The sequence below is a fragment of the Pararge aegeria genome, chromosome 14, assembly GCF_905163445.1.
Source record: "Pararge aegeria chromosome 14, ilParAegt1.1, whole genome shotgun sequence".
NCBI classification, from domain to species: Eukaryota; Metazoa; Arthropoda; class Insecta; order Lepidoptera; family Nymphalidae; genus Pararge; species Pararge aegeria.
In genome coordinates, this window is record NC_053193.1 from 15,415,538 (window position 1) to 15,430,987 (window position 15,450).

The window sequence follows — 15,450 nt, forward strand, 5'->3', positions numbered from 1 at the left end:
TTTTTATAATTAGTAATTAATCAACTAACGCCAGTAGTTTAGTTAATGTTTATGTTAAACAATTGTTTACACCACACGCAAGCTGTTCACGAAATTATTTACGCGAAATGTTCGCTGAAAAAAATCGGTCGTATCCCAGTTATACAACGTAGGTCGTTGACTTCGCACAACTAAATTTTGATCAACGCGATCTAAATTTGGATATAAGATTGGCAGGCAGAGACCCAGGCGCAGTGGTAAACGTTGTGGTCTTGTGAGTTCAGCTCTTTTGTCAACTGGTATAGAGACATACAATTGATATTGTTACAAATAACCTTATTACTCGGAACGTAAAGCTCGTAATCGCGCGAGACAATTTGACGTGTGGTACATACATCATACCTACGAAACAACAATGTAGTCCTTCAATTGTTTCTGGATCCTTTGATTTCGATTTTCAAAGAAATAAAAAAGTTTATGGAAATACCATAAGTTGTATTGAGGCGGGAACACGTCGCGACTGAGTCGACGGCGAAGTGAAGTTACATCTAAGCGATACTTAAATGATCAACTTATTTATCACTCTCTCTAGAGTCCTCGGCTACCATTCCGGACTACGATTGGAGTGTGATTGATTAGACTTATCGTAAGGAGTTCAACACTGTTCCGCTTGCCGAATAACTTATCTTTTTGAAGTTATACTTCTTTTGGCGCGATGGAGAAAAATGTTGAGAGTGAATTTTTACGATGCGCGCGCACACCGACACCTGAATTCTACATCGTATAGTTAGTTCTTGGTGGCATGAAAATCGATAACTAAGTTAAAGTTACGTAGTCTAGTATTTTTATATTTAGAAAACGTGTTTCGTAACAGTAGAAACAGTGTGAATAAATAAATATTAATACGCTAATAAAACCGTTTTTATTTAAATAAAATCTTTTTTAATTATTTTAATATTTATCGTTAATCACTACTGCATTTGTTATTTTTTTTTTCTATACGCCAAAGAAGTATAACTTCTAACGCGTGTACATAAGTACACACACTCTTTTTTTGTTTGTTTTTATAGTAATAGTTAAATAAACAAAGAAGAAGAAGAAGAAACACTTTATTGCACGTATAACATACAGGAAAAGAAACAGTGAGGAGTATACAGTACACAATGTAGACATGCAAAGGCGGCCTTATTGCTGCAAGCAATCTCAAACATCTGCTTGAGGCCCGCCTGATGCTAATTGGAAAACCAATGCCTATTAACAGAGCAACACTTAACGGGGCGTGCAAGGAGCACATCCCGCAACATGCCGCCCTGTGTCCATTTTTTTCTTTATACCCTTTATTTGTACTCCACATCAAGTTCAGAAAAACAAAAAAAAGAAGAATAGACACTTAAAGTACGTAGGAGGATACAAAAGGCGGCCTTATCGGTAAGTAGCGATAAGGCCGCCTTTTACAACAATGCTGGTTAGCGGCAGAAATAGGCATGGCGATAGTACTTCCTCCACTCACCTCTGCGTACTATAGTATAATAGGGGTCAGTGACTCCCTCGGACGAGCTCTGTCACAAACAGCTCTACAACTACAAAGAGAGCATCTCTGCCCATTACCTGTTATGCGCAGTTTTTTGTATGAAAAAAAAACAACAAACAGCGCCAAGGGAATTCTCATACGTAATTTGTTTACGTTCGCCGGCAGGTGGGCCTCCGGCGCTGAGACCTGACTCACGCCTAAGATAAGCAATTACCGCACATCTGTTTGTTTGTGTGCCCCTTATACCGTTGCGGAATTAGATGAGGATAAGGACGTTTTGTTATCAAACAGATTATGTTCTTTTATTTGTTTACTTAGTCCGATTATGCTAAACTAAATTAGCTTCTTATATATTAAGTAATACGAATAAATTTAAAGACGATTACATTTAATGAGTAGATAATAGTAAAATTGAATTTAGTTTAATGGCGAAGTGTATTAATTTATTATAGAAAATTAAGACTCCTATGTAAGTGACTTAGGTCTTTTCATGGGAATAAATGTCTAAACCAAAACCTGATTATAATATTTAATAGCTTTTACCTGCGGTTTCGGTCGCATGGTAATTATAATAACTGCCTAGTTGGTCTAGTGTTTGTCATATTGAAATGCAGATCGCGAGCTCCTGGGTTCGATTCCCGCGTCGGGCCCATAACAACGTGTAATTTGCCAGGGGGAAGACACCGAGAATGAACACAGAACCAAGAATGAACTTAAACGTTCGCGATCCACTAACTCTTACTAATGTAAGAGATCGCTACTAAGCGATAAGGCCGCCTTTTGTATTCTGCTTCTATTTTTATGTTTCTTTTTTTCTTGTATAGTTCTTAATGTGGTATACAAATAAAGAGTTATAATAATAATAATAATAATAATGTATCAAAAAACTTATTTTTGTGAAAACTTTGCCATGGCAAAGTTTGCCGTGGCAGGCATACTCCTCCTTCTATTTCTCTTTCTAGAAGTATTATCGCATTGCTTATTTCTACCGCTAAGCAGCATTGTTGCAATGTTGTGTTCTCGTTTGAAGGGTGCGGTTGATTCATGTCAACAATTACAGTCACATGCTTAACACCAAATTGTACTCTCTTGATATGTATTTATATCTCTGTAACTTCTTTTTTTCTTTGGTGTACAATAAAAGTGTATTCATTCATTCATTTACCTACGCCACAAATTGATAAATGTTGCTGGAAGTGATACTTGCATGCCCTGTGAAGTGCTGCTCTGTTTATAAGCAATAGTTTTCCACTTACCATGAGGTGAGCCTGCTGAAGCAAGCCATCTGCTTGGTCGATTACTACTATATTAAAAAAATATATTTAAAGGTACCAAACCTATTAATAATATGAAAGAAGACTTATTGATTACTGAAACTGTAATTAATTAAAGCGTCAATTCCCATTCCTTGGAAAGTTCCATTCGGTAAATAGGAAAAGAATAATTAATACAAGCGCGCCCCGCTGAATTAAAACAATTACGGTTATTATGAATGTCGCAGATCGCATGAGCGTAACCGTGTCACAATACTATCATTTGTGACAGACAATAAGTGTATGTTCATTGTTCGCTCTCATTACGGTAAACAATTTATCGAACATTAGGAATCCTACTGAAGTTTTTTTTTTTTTTACTTATTAGACACAAAATACAATAAGTACATGTATCATCATCATCATCATCATCACCAAAGCTCAACAGCCCTGCGTGAACTTTGGCCTGATCATGTAAATTTCTCCATCGGAGGCGTCAGAGTTAGCGTTCTGCTGCTGCTTTCTCTTCCAACTCCAAACTCCTAAAACCTTCATGTCACTCTCTATTCCATCACTCTTAAATCTAAATACAAAGAGTTGTATACGTCATCCACAATATTACCCTGAAATATTTAAATGTTACTAAATCGGTTTATCCGGTTCGGAAATACGATGCCACAGACAGACACATACATAGACACGAAACGTTGTTTTCGAGTCAAAGTTTAAAAAATAATTAAGCTTAATTTGCTATACTCCGCGAACAGCAGGAGAATCTGTATAGTGTAATTTATAATTTCTTCAATCATTAAACTCCACACCAAACAGATCTTCGGCAATGTGACCTCTGTGCACTTTTCGCTCCGAAACCGGAGCATCTTCAGGAGATGTTGACTTTACAATGAATAATTGTTTAACAATTATTAATTGCCTAAAGTGGTGTGGAGTATAAGGATTGAAGAAATTATAAATTACACCATACACATTCTCCTGTTGTTCGCGGAGTACCTATAGCAAATTAAGCTTAATTATGATAGAAAATTGGTCTTTTTTTTTAATTACTGTAAAAAAATAAAAAATGGCAATAGTAGCACAGAGGACTCTGCTAACCTCTTTTCGTTATATTCCCTTAGTCGCCCCGTACCACACTGTCGAGACGAGGAAAGGTGGTGATAATGACTGTATTCGGATCTGCCACACGGCAGATTATTGAATGTATAATCGTAAAAAAAAATTTAAATGAGCACACGTTTGATTGATTCTAGAAACTTGTGAACGTTGCTATCCTAGAACCAGGTGCGTCGTCACAAGTCATAACTCAGAACTCTCGACACGCGTTGCCACACGTATCCGCCAAGTACGTGGCCAAGTACAAGGACTGCATAATATAATTGTTGTGTTCCGGTATGAAGGGTGTAATTACAAGCACTCGAGACTACTTCTTAGGTCTTAGAATGGAAACTTATAAAGCGACATTTTTATCGACTTTACATCGCAATAATAAAATAAATATATTACGACTATTATATGGGTACTAAGATGACTGATGAAAATTTGAATGAATAATATACACAAATAATCATAATATACATATAAACACCCAGACACTGAAAAACATTCATGTTCACCACACAAACATTTTTGCAATTGTGGCAATCGAACCCACGGCCTTGGACTCAGAAAGCAGGGTGCTGCCCACTGCGCCAGCCGGGCCGTCCAATTAATAATATATAAATGATCTCTAGTTTGAGTAACCGGAAAAGTGAATGATAACTTGCCCGCACTGCGTCAATCCTAGCATATTATATAGCTATTTCTAAATGCTTCGAAAATTAGGCCCCTTTTGAGTTGTGGAAGTCTTCGCCCATGGCTACCTGTTGCCGCTAAGCGATTTATCGTTCCGGTACGATGTCGCATATAGAAGCCGATTAGGGTAGAATATAGATATGGGTTCAGTACTGCCGTACCCCTAACGTTAGCCCGTTACTATCTTAGACTGCATCATCACTAACCGGTAGATAAGATTCCAATCTAGGGCTAACTATAAAATAAAAATAACCTAGTTTTAACTATTTTTTTCTGGTTGTAAATGGACAGCGTTTAAGATTCTCAAAAGATCTCAAAGGTAAAACCTACTACATATAATGAAATATTTATATATAATATTATACTTAATCTTAATCGGGAGGGTTGGAATCGTAGCTGATTTGGCGAAGCATAACTTGGGGATTGATTCCCACTGGTTTTAAAGTTTTAAAATGTATTTTAAAGTTTCTTTGGCCAAATACTACGGTTTTCTGCCTTACGATAGATACTGTATCTTTCTCAAAAACGTATTTGCAGCTGCCCTACTTAGCTAGCGATGTCCTGAAATGGCGGTTTGCCAACTTTTAGTTGCAGGAAATTTTTCCTTCAAATGGTAAACTACGTCAAGAACTATCTTAGCAATTGTTCGGCTTCAGCTGGATGGAAGTTGCAGGGGAGTAATCTCTTGTCAACTACAATCACACATTATGTTTATGATTTATCATTATCGACATCATCATCATCCTAAGCATGATAATATCTCTCAGCCCTCCTTAGAGAAAACTTAGGCATCCACGGTGTTAACATTAATGGGACTGTTTCTTTTGTGTATGGCGATCTGTATATAATCCTATAGTAAAAAGAAATTATAATAATAAAAAAAAAATTGGTTGTCTGTAAAGTCTGCTGACGTTATAGTTGAACGTGACAACGTCGTAAGAAAATACTGATGGAATGGTTGCATTTTTCAAAAGAAAATTTTAATTTTATTTGTTTGATAGATATTATCGTTGCTATAAATAATTGACACCACATTCACTTTTCACTGCACTACATCCTTGCCGAAAACATGTAAATGTATTATTGTATAGAAGCTGTCCACGCGGACGCATAGCTCACTCAAGTAGGAGAGAGACAGATGTCGAACGCGGAGGCCGACTGTGCCTCTTTGTCGCTCGCTCCGCGCTCTCGCTTGCACTCCAAGCCTTGAATGGAACGCCTCAGAGCGAGGTAACGCCGCATACGTCATGTTTTTTCGTGCGTGCAGCCGGCTCCATCGAATTATAAGACGTTGTCACGTCAATAAGTACTATCCAGTGATCCTAGAGCTGGTACATAACTTGGCCAAAGAATTAGTTATCCAAGGAGCAATGCTTCCAGCATCCTAGGCACTATATGAGTCGCTGCGGTGGTTCCGAAGTCGTTTAAGATATTATTTAGCTTTATTTTAATACATAGGTTATTGTAGATTATTTTTAGTTTATAAATATTATAATCAACAAATACGTTAAAGAAAATTATATTGAAAAAATATAATTAGATGAAATAAGATACTCCCTATAGAGAACTCAAGCAACACTGTGCGGCGGCGGTATCTATAACTGTGCAGGTAATTTATTCTAGAGAATAAACCAGTACTGGTCCAAACTATCTCTATATTATAGGTACACGTCAATCATTTGCTTTGTTGTTGCGTGAAATAGTTTCAGGTGATTTATGCATACAACTATAAATAATCTTCGTTAGTTCAAAGATTTGTCTTATAAATTGTATCAGGCCATGAGATACGTATGAGCCGTGAGTTTTTAATATATATAAATACGTATGCAAGCAAAGTTACGCCAATTAGTTGGCCCAGCACTTGCTGCGTGAAAGGATAAACCAACGAGCACACTTGGCACTTACAATGATAGTAGGGATAGCAAAATTACGTACAACAGGGTTCATTGTACCGTTTCTTACAGTGGGTAGTGAATACAAAGGAGGCCGTTATCAATAACATTATCAATTATATGCATCTCAAGCCCCACTGTACGTATAATCCGCACGCCAGCCATACAATGTATGGCCGTGTATATAACTACTTTATGTAATACATATTGTCTTGAAACCATACTAGGATTATTGTATGCTCTTTTACGGCGAAGAAAAAATCTACCTGCTGGAGCTATATATACAACCTATTTAGTGTTTTTCGTAAGTGTTTGTTCTTAGGCCCTACTTTCACGCAGCAAGGAACCAATAATGCTTGTTGATTTTAATGCGGTTATTTGCATTACTGCCTCGGTGATAGTCGTAGGTCGTATGCTCTAAAACCTCACCATATCTCCTTTGAGAGAAAGCCAGTACCCAGCACTGGGGCATTCAATGGTCTGTGGATTTGCATTTAATACATATCACTTCTGGGACTGCCCTTACTGTTAACGGCCATCATGGGATGGCAAAAAAATTAGTCTCCGTACTGTATAAGTATTTTTACATTTTTTTTTAACAAGAATTTAACTTGTGTAACTTCGCCAAGTTGTTTAACCCAAAAAACTGACAGCAAAGGTAGAGACAATTTAGGTCAGCACGCTTAACTAGGATAGTTAAAAATTTAATTTAACGCTACTCCAGCGCGCGTAATGAACTTCCGCATCATAAAATCCACATTGCGGGTATAATATAAATTGTTAAATTCCATATTTAAAATTTAACGTTTGATTATATATATGACTAGCGTACCCAGCCCGCTTCGCCGGGCTAGATTTTGCTTTATTTTATTTAAACAATAAACTTACATCTTTTAATTTTTAATTTAAGTCTCATAATATTAAAAAATAAAAATTAATTTAAATTAATTAATTATTTAAATCATTTATTTCTCTCCGTATTCATTCTCTTCTATTCTCTTCTAGAGCGGGTGAAGATCATTATCTACACGCATGTACATCCAACAATAGAATATCATCATAGTAAATAAAAGCTGTATTTGACAATTTGACAGTTTGACAGTTTAAAAATAGTAGTGCTCCGATCGTCACCAAACTTTACAGGATTACTCGCCAGGTCAATTCGGAGATCCCTGAAAGTTTCATTCAAATCGGTCCAGCCGTCGTAGCCTATACGGAACATACCCACACACTTTCTCTTTTTTTAATGTATAGATAGATAACACCGATTGACGCTAAGTGGATAATAACGACCTATAAACAAAGCAACACTTCGAAGGGCATGCCAGGATCTCGTCCTACAACCTGTCCATCAACCTAAGGCGTAGGTTAGCTTCATGTGCCTGTAATTTCACCAACAACCCTACCCCTTAGACCGGCAGAGTGATTACGTGTCTCACAACAGGCTTGCGACAGCCGCAAATCTCGCGAGATTTGCTGTCAAGCGCCACTTTTCAAAAGAAAAAAATACAGTGACGTCTTAAAACAGAGGTTGCAAGATTCCCACGTCTGTCGCAAGAGATACGTAATCACCCTGTGGAAGGGTGATTAAACAAGCACGTAAGAACACAGCATTGCAACGATGCAGCAGAAATAAGCAAGCACTCAATGCATATATGCCCTCATCACCAGGAAAGGTCAAGAGCGAACATGTACTGGAATAAAAAAATTTAAAATCTATTTTGGGTGACAGTTGTTTGCTTGCCTTCCACGTGAGTGGGAAGTCGGGCGGTGCATGTCGCATTTACGTACATTGTTTCCGAGTACGTAAATTCCAGATCTTCTATTTACACGTCAGATATTCGAACCAAGTTATGTTAACATGGCATCAGAGTACAGAGAAATCTAACTTATCGTGCGATAAAATTGATTTTATATGTTAGTATCGTAGCAAGCTCACCGGGTTGTAAGTAAACGTTTTTTATGTTGAGTGCGTATAACAAATTATAACATGTTCATAATTTATATCTGTAATTCTGAATTACTTATAAATACATCATAATTTCAAGCGATTGACGTCCACTGTCGGTAAAGGTAAGGAACCCACCGTTCATCGGTCCAACTATGTGTGCGCCCATTGGATTTAACCTGACAACACTTAAACCACGTCAGTAAATCTGGTTCTTTTATGGATCTCACTTCTGAATTAGATCCTAGAGATTACTTTGAAGCAAATTTTTCCAAGACTGCAGACATAATATAGGTAACTATGCAAATAATACCACAACTTTTGTGAGTGACCGTGAAGTTATCACAGCCATGTCTACTTAGACAATGAACAGTTAAAAGTATCGCTTTCATTCCAATTTAAATCGTCTGGACGATGACGTATTAGGCAACCTTCGATCGATAATCCATTCTTGCAAGAACCGTTGGTACCTATCGGATTTCACGTCTGGGCGGGTCAGTAACACTGTACCTTCAGTTAATTAAACCGTAGCTGAGTCACCTAGCAAGGGGGTGTCTGCGACTTTACTCACTCACTATACACTTGGCAGCATCAAGATCTATTCTTCGCGGTGATGCATCACGACAGCGAGCATAAAACGTATCGAATGTTGATATTAGTCATTGAATGCCTATTTCTAGTTTTTTTATTATATATTATGACGGAATACATTTTAATTGTGCATTTTAAGTATCACAATTCAAAGTCGTTTAATACCTATGACCCAGTTTGTCCATGAGATTGATTAGTCACTACCATTGTCTGTGTTTTAGTTCTCCGAAACCTGAGGCTTATCTGTTGAACCCAAAGCACGCCTGTTCCAATCTAAACTTTAGTTATGAAAGCATACGCAGACCGGCGTTGGCGCTAAGTTCGTCCGTACCTGCATATTCTCCCTGCCCATAGTCTTTCCCATTACCTAGAGTCACTAGGAGAATTCTCTAAGTTGAATTGTGTTTTTCCTTGTCCACATTTCTTCTTGTAAATTTTTGTCTATCCTTTTGTTGTTATATAAATAGTGGTGGCATAAATAATAATAAATATAATCAAAAGTTACGCAGTGTTTTGTCACACTTCAACTGAAACCATAACACAGCGAAACTATTCGGACGTTATGTCACGAACGAACCGTGCCCCCAAGTAGAGATAACGTGGTAAGAGGTTGACTTTACAATGAATAATTGTTAAGACACTAACAATTATTCATTGTAAAGTCAACATCTCCTGATGATGCTCCGGTTTCGGAGCGAAACGTGCGTAGAGGGTATTTTGCCGAAGATCTGTTTGGTGTGGGGTATAAGGATTGAAGAAATTATAAATTACACCACACAGATTCTCCTGCTTTTCGCGGAGTATAGCAAATTAAGCTTAATTTTGATAATATATCATGGATTTCCGCAAAGTAACGCCTGCTTCTATCCAATGTCTAATATACTAGTTTTGCGGTTAAACTGCAACCACGTTTCCGCTACGTATTACCTTGCCCCTTAACCACAATCGGACCTTATGGAAAAACAACGCAGTCTAGAAACAATCATGAAATTATACCTATATTTATATAAAAAAATCATCTTCATATCAACCCATTACCAGCCCACTACAGGGCAATGGTCTCTTCCCACTACGGGAAGGGGTTAATTGCGGATTTGTGGTCATAATATATAAACCAATAAATAACATTAAAACAGCGATGGTAAAAAAACTCTAGGAAAATTTCTGTTATTATTATTGGAAAGATAACTCAAAAGCATTTTTTATTTTTTATTCTTGTGTGTTCCTCGATATGTTCAGTCTCATAGGAACAGCTGAGATTTTAACATATGGCGGTAGAGAAAGAATTTAACCGTTAAGATATTTTTATTACAAATATCCATCTTTAACGGTGAAATATAGTTTGGCAGGCTGGACCATAGAAACGGTTGAGGAGCGGTTATTATTAAAACTGCTTGAAGAGCTTGCTTAACGAAAAACGTTGTACTTATATTATCTGTTAAGCTCCTTATTTCAAAGGTGCCTTGTTTGACATCTATTAGAAGATTTTGGGAAAATTATTGTACGCTCGATAATTATATTTGAACAAGAGGCATTAAGCTGTTTCATCTTCCGTTATAATGGTTGTATTTTTTAAGAACGGTATGGAGACACACTGTTCATAAAAAATACACTATTCACAATATTGGCTCTACTCATAAAAAAAAATCTATTCACACCAAAAAAAACCATACTAACATCTTCTTTTTTTTTTAATTTTTTTTAACTTGTACATAACTTCGTATCAGCTTAACTGGTTCATAACATTATCGGGTCGGTACGTGTCGAAAAACATAAACAATACAATTGACAATGAAGAATGGACGCCTTATCAGTCAAGGGCGCAATCGCAACCAATAATAAAAGTTGGCCCATTATACGGTTGAAGCCTCGTAATATGATAACGGCCACTGCGAGTAGGACGGGCAGGGCGTCGACCCACATCGTCCGTAATTGATTAGATACCTCTTTAGCTGCAGCAAATATTGGCGAACTAAAAAGCTAACTACGAAAACCAACCGCAACATTAAAAAAAAAGCGAGTGAGTCCTGAAATGTGTACATTGGTTTTTTAGTTTTGAGGCTGTCTCCACGTTACCTAGCAAGATGTCGCCACTAGACCTACATCGCGCTATCGAGGTTTTTATAAACATAAACATGCTCTAAGCGATCAGGTGATTTAAAATGGAATAATATCTAGTTAGAGTTGAAGCGGTGATAGCCGAGTGGATAGGCGCCCGATGTCACTTTCGCGGGGCCGAGACAGAATCCCAGCACGCACCTCTAACTTTTTTAAATTATGTGTGTTTAAAGTAATTCAAATATCACTTGCTTAAACGGTGAAGGCAAACATCTGGCCAGCGTGGTTGACTATGGCATAAACTTCCCTTCTCATTGTGGTAGGAGAACCGTTCCCTGTGGTGATGATGACAATTAAATTTTTTTGTAACACTAACCGGAGATTTTTTCCATTTTAAATTATCTGCCCACTTAGTACTTAACTGCATACTCATTATACACGACACTGGAGGCCCATATATAGAATTTCCAAAGATAAATTGTTAAACCTCGGTCCTCAAGCACACCACACTCGCTCAAAAGAAGATCTCCTAGAGAAGATCACTAGCTCCCGTACAGTTTCATAACTAAAGGTCAACGGGACACTATTTTTATTTTTTCGTCAAGGGGGTCTGTCAATGGGGCTGTATCTCATTAACCAATAAAAGGTATGGAGTGAAATACTTTTTTTTAATAGTTATAATTTGCGGACGAAGCAGTTGGCCCACCTGTGAGTAGGTGGAATGCCATTGCCTATAAACAGAGCAGGACAGCACTACGCAGGACAACCAAGAAACAAGTCCTGCAACAACTGCCACCCTGTGCCCGTCAACATGGGGCGTAGACTGGTGCCAAGTGCTAACAGGACCATATTTGTAGATCTTCCGCCACCATTTCTTATTCCTGCCCTGGCTTTAAGCATCTTAGTTCTGGTCCTCAACTCCTAATAATATGTAGAAGCCACAGTATTGATTTTAGAACATATAATAGATATTCACAAGTACATGTTGATAAGTGCAACCTTTATTTGTTACTATTTGAGAGAAAACTTGTATTCAGTGTATTCAAAACAATTTTACAAATCAATCATTCATGAATAAGATTAATAGTTTCAATTAATAAATTAAGTAAATTAATAGTTAACGGATAAAAGACAGTTCAGGCCAACCAAGTACATAGACAGGTCCAGGAACAGAAAAAGATGAAAAGTTTTAAATGCCAAAGGTGTGGATGTGAGTTAGTTAATAATATGTTTTATTTAACTTTTAGTTATTCATGCCTTTACATACACTTACCTTACAATCCTTGTGCCTGTAGCACCAGGTGCAGCCAAACAGCAGTCCCACTGCAGTGAGTACCAACGCCAGCGCTGGCAACACTGCATACAAGCCTGTCTCTTTGCCCCATCCCGCAAATAATGACCCACTCGCTTCTGGAACAATAAAAGGATAATATCATCGGTGTTGCTTTTGTTATGTGTTTGCTTAGAAAATAATGAGTAGCTAAGCTAACAGCAAGCCAATTATGTATTTCAGTTGGCACCAACTTTAGCTAGCAAATAACCTGTTAAATCAATATTTTGCATTCTGAAACCTAAGATGCAGATACAATTATGTAATGTATATAATAAATAATGGTTTGGGTGTTATTTGATGGCAACTTTCCACAGTGGCTAGCATAATTTGGTGTCAACTGAAATATAGAATAGCCCCACCCTGCCTGGTCCATTAGTTACTGGGAGACATGTCAATGGCAGTGGCTTCAATGTTGCATTATTGATTCCAATTCTGTTGATTGTACTATAAAAATTTCTGGTTCACAATACAAAACTTCCACCTCCAAAAAATTATTATTCTTTAATTCTTCCAAAAAAAATTGTTTATGATATGATTCAATGTGGGTATAGATTTTATATTACACCATATAAAAAGTATAAATATGATTTTTTTGTTGAACCCAAGGCTGATTGTTGAGAAAGATTGTTTTTAGTGTTGTTTTTAAGGTTTAGGATAGCCATTACAAGCCGAACAATGCTTAGTAATATTGCAGGCACGTGAGTTTATGTGCATACCTATACCTGCCTGATTAGGGTGTAATGTGTAGAATAGCAGATGAAATTTGAATAGTCGACTTTCAGAACTTAAACACAGTCAAACCGGCTGGGTTCCAAATGTGATTTAAAAAATTGCAAATGGTTTATCAAATAACCCTTACTTTGCTTTAATATATTACCTATATAATTAAAATATCAATTGAAGTACACAAAAACTCTAAAAAGTTTTTATTTCTGGTCAATACTAGCCTAGATAGTTAAGGAAGAAAGAAATAAGTATTAAGAACAACTCAAATCCACAAGAAAAAAAAAAAAAATAGAAATTGATAATCTTGTATGGGATGTTTTGAATTGGAACCAAGTCCATGTCTTGAATCACATTGGTATTGATTGAGATTACTCCATTCAATCATTTATCAACCAACTCTTCCACTGTATAATATTAAAGGAACAGATTTAATACTTGTAAGCAAAATAACCTACATATGATAACACAATGTAAACATTTTTTTTTATGTGTTTATGATAAACATTATATATACTAGCCCTATTAGCCTTTGTTTAGAAACCATATTCATTAGTTGAGTTACATAAAAAGAGCACTCAATCAAATCACACAGTAGCTTGTTTATAGTTATAAAAGCTATAGAAAAGAATCATTATGTTTATATTTTTGTATATTTTTGTATTATAATTTGAACAACTACATCAAACTGTCAACTCAAAAACCTTACTTTTTGAGCTAACATCATTGTCTGTTACCTGATTTAATTATATATATGAAAATAATTCTGTAGACCTGTTTTCAATCTATTATCTTGTCAATGTCAGTGTAATTTGTTTTGTAGCAATTAATTTTTTTGATTTATGAAAAGTGTTTTTTTTTAATTAGAAGCAGATTTATGACTTTAGCAGTTACACATGTTAGTCTGCTGATTGATTCACCAGTTTACAATACTCCCTGCCTTTCTGCACCTCACTTTGATGGCAATAGACGCTGTTACTTAATAAATACTCCTACTTACTGGACCAATTTTTAATATATTGATATTTAACACAAAATTTGTTTATTATTTAACACCACACTTACTTGCACATACACAGCTACAAAATGTAACTCAAGTGTATTTACTTAAGATATTCAAGCATATTTTCATTGAATTGTACAATTTCATTACATTAATAGGCAAGCTAGATTTGTTTTCTATACTTTTACTACTAAGCTAACATAATAAAAAACCTTAACAATTCTAGATGCTGCCAACATTGTTCATTCATTAATGTTACTAACATTTCAGGACCATTCAGTAATTGTTAGAACATATAGTAACACAAATAACAAAGGTAGTAGAAAGAGTGTTTTGCACAGGTTGATTGTTCAATTTAATGAGCATTTTTTGTGACACATCCTATGCATTGTTCACCAAGGCATTGGTGATATCGGATAAAAAGAACAGTCCTAATAAATCTTTTTGAACCATAAGATATGCAGAGATAATATCACTAGTAGTTTTCTGTCTCTCATTAAAGAATTTTGTTTGTTTACACTACAGAAACATGTTTTAACATGTTCATAAATTTATTCAGATAAATTTCAGATCGGTTTCCGATGATCTTGCAACGTTACACATAATTTTAATGTTACTACCCACATGCACCTACTAAATACTTTTGTTCATGTTCATGCATAAAATATTTTCGTTCTCAATTATTCTTTTTTTGCCGCGGGTTTATTTCTTACCCAAAATAACCATTGATTGTATAGAGTATCAATATAGAAAGATTACAATTGAAGAAGTAAATGATAAAACATAGTTTTTTGATTATTCGACTAACCGTGCGGGTAGGTCTGTGGCGTTGGGTTCACAGGCAATCCTTGCACCAAATGCACACACGTCGTGGCCGAAATTAAGATCAGCCATAACACAGCCATTATTATTACATTATTTGCACAGCCGTATTATTTTTCGTTTCATTATTTATAATTTTAATACATCACCATAACACAAAAAATACACGGTCTCTGACTGGTTTGCACAAACGAAATTAATAGTCCACTATACAATACTGACTATTTATATTACGCACAATTAACATTTTCATAGTCTAGAATATTTATAACATCCAAAATATAAAATTTAATAAGATTTTTGGGCACATTTACATATAAATTGCGCAATCTACAGCTGTACAGAACGCCATTTTTCAATTTCGATGTTGACAGATTATGGAAAAAGATTGCCATTAACTTTATTATTTTTATTTATTAAGCTGGTCACTTTTCTTAACAAGACAACTCAAAGTAATGTATTTTATTTATCTGTTATTCATTAAATTTTAATAAATGTGTTTGCTGTGAAA

General features: G+C 36.0%; 1 protein-coding gene across 4 annotated transcripts in view; it reads right to left on the reverse strand.

The window, feature by feature from the left end:
- Positions 1 to 15,282, reverse strand: part of LOC120629612 — a 64,246-nt gene extending 48,964 nt beyond the window's left edge. For 3 of the 4 annotated variants that reach the window (XM_039898599.1, XM_039898598.1, XM_039898596.1), the window contains exons 1-2: positions 14,926 to 15,282; positions 12,332 to 12,468 (exon numbers count right to left, since the gene is read on the reverse strand). In XM_039898599.1, the coding sequence (XP_039754533.1) occupies positions 12,332 to 12,468; positions 14,926 to 15,022 (234 nt within the window). In that variant the 5' untranslated portion in view covers positions 15,023 to 15,282. The remainder of the gene's footprint in view (positions 1 to 12,331; positions 12,469 to 14,925) is intronic. The other variant, XM_039898597.1, reaches the window with a different exon arrangement.
- Positions 15,283 to 15,450: the final 168 nt, after the last annotated feature.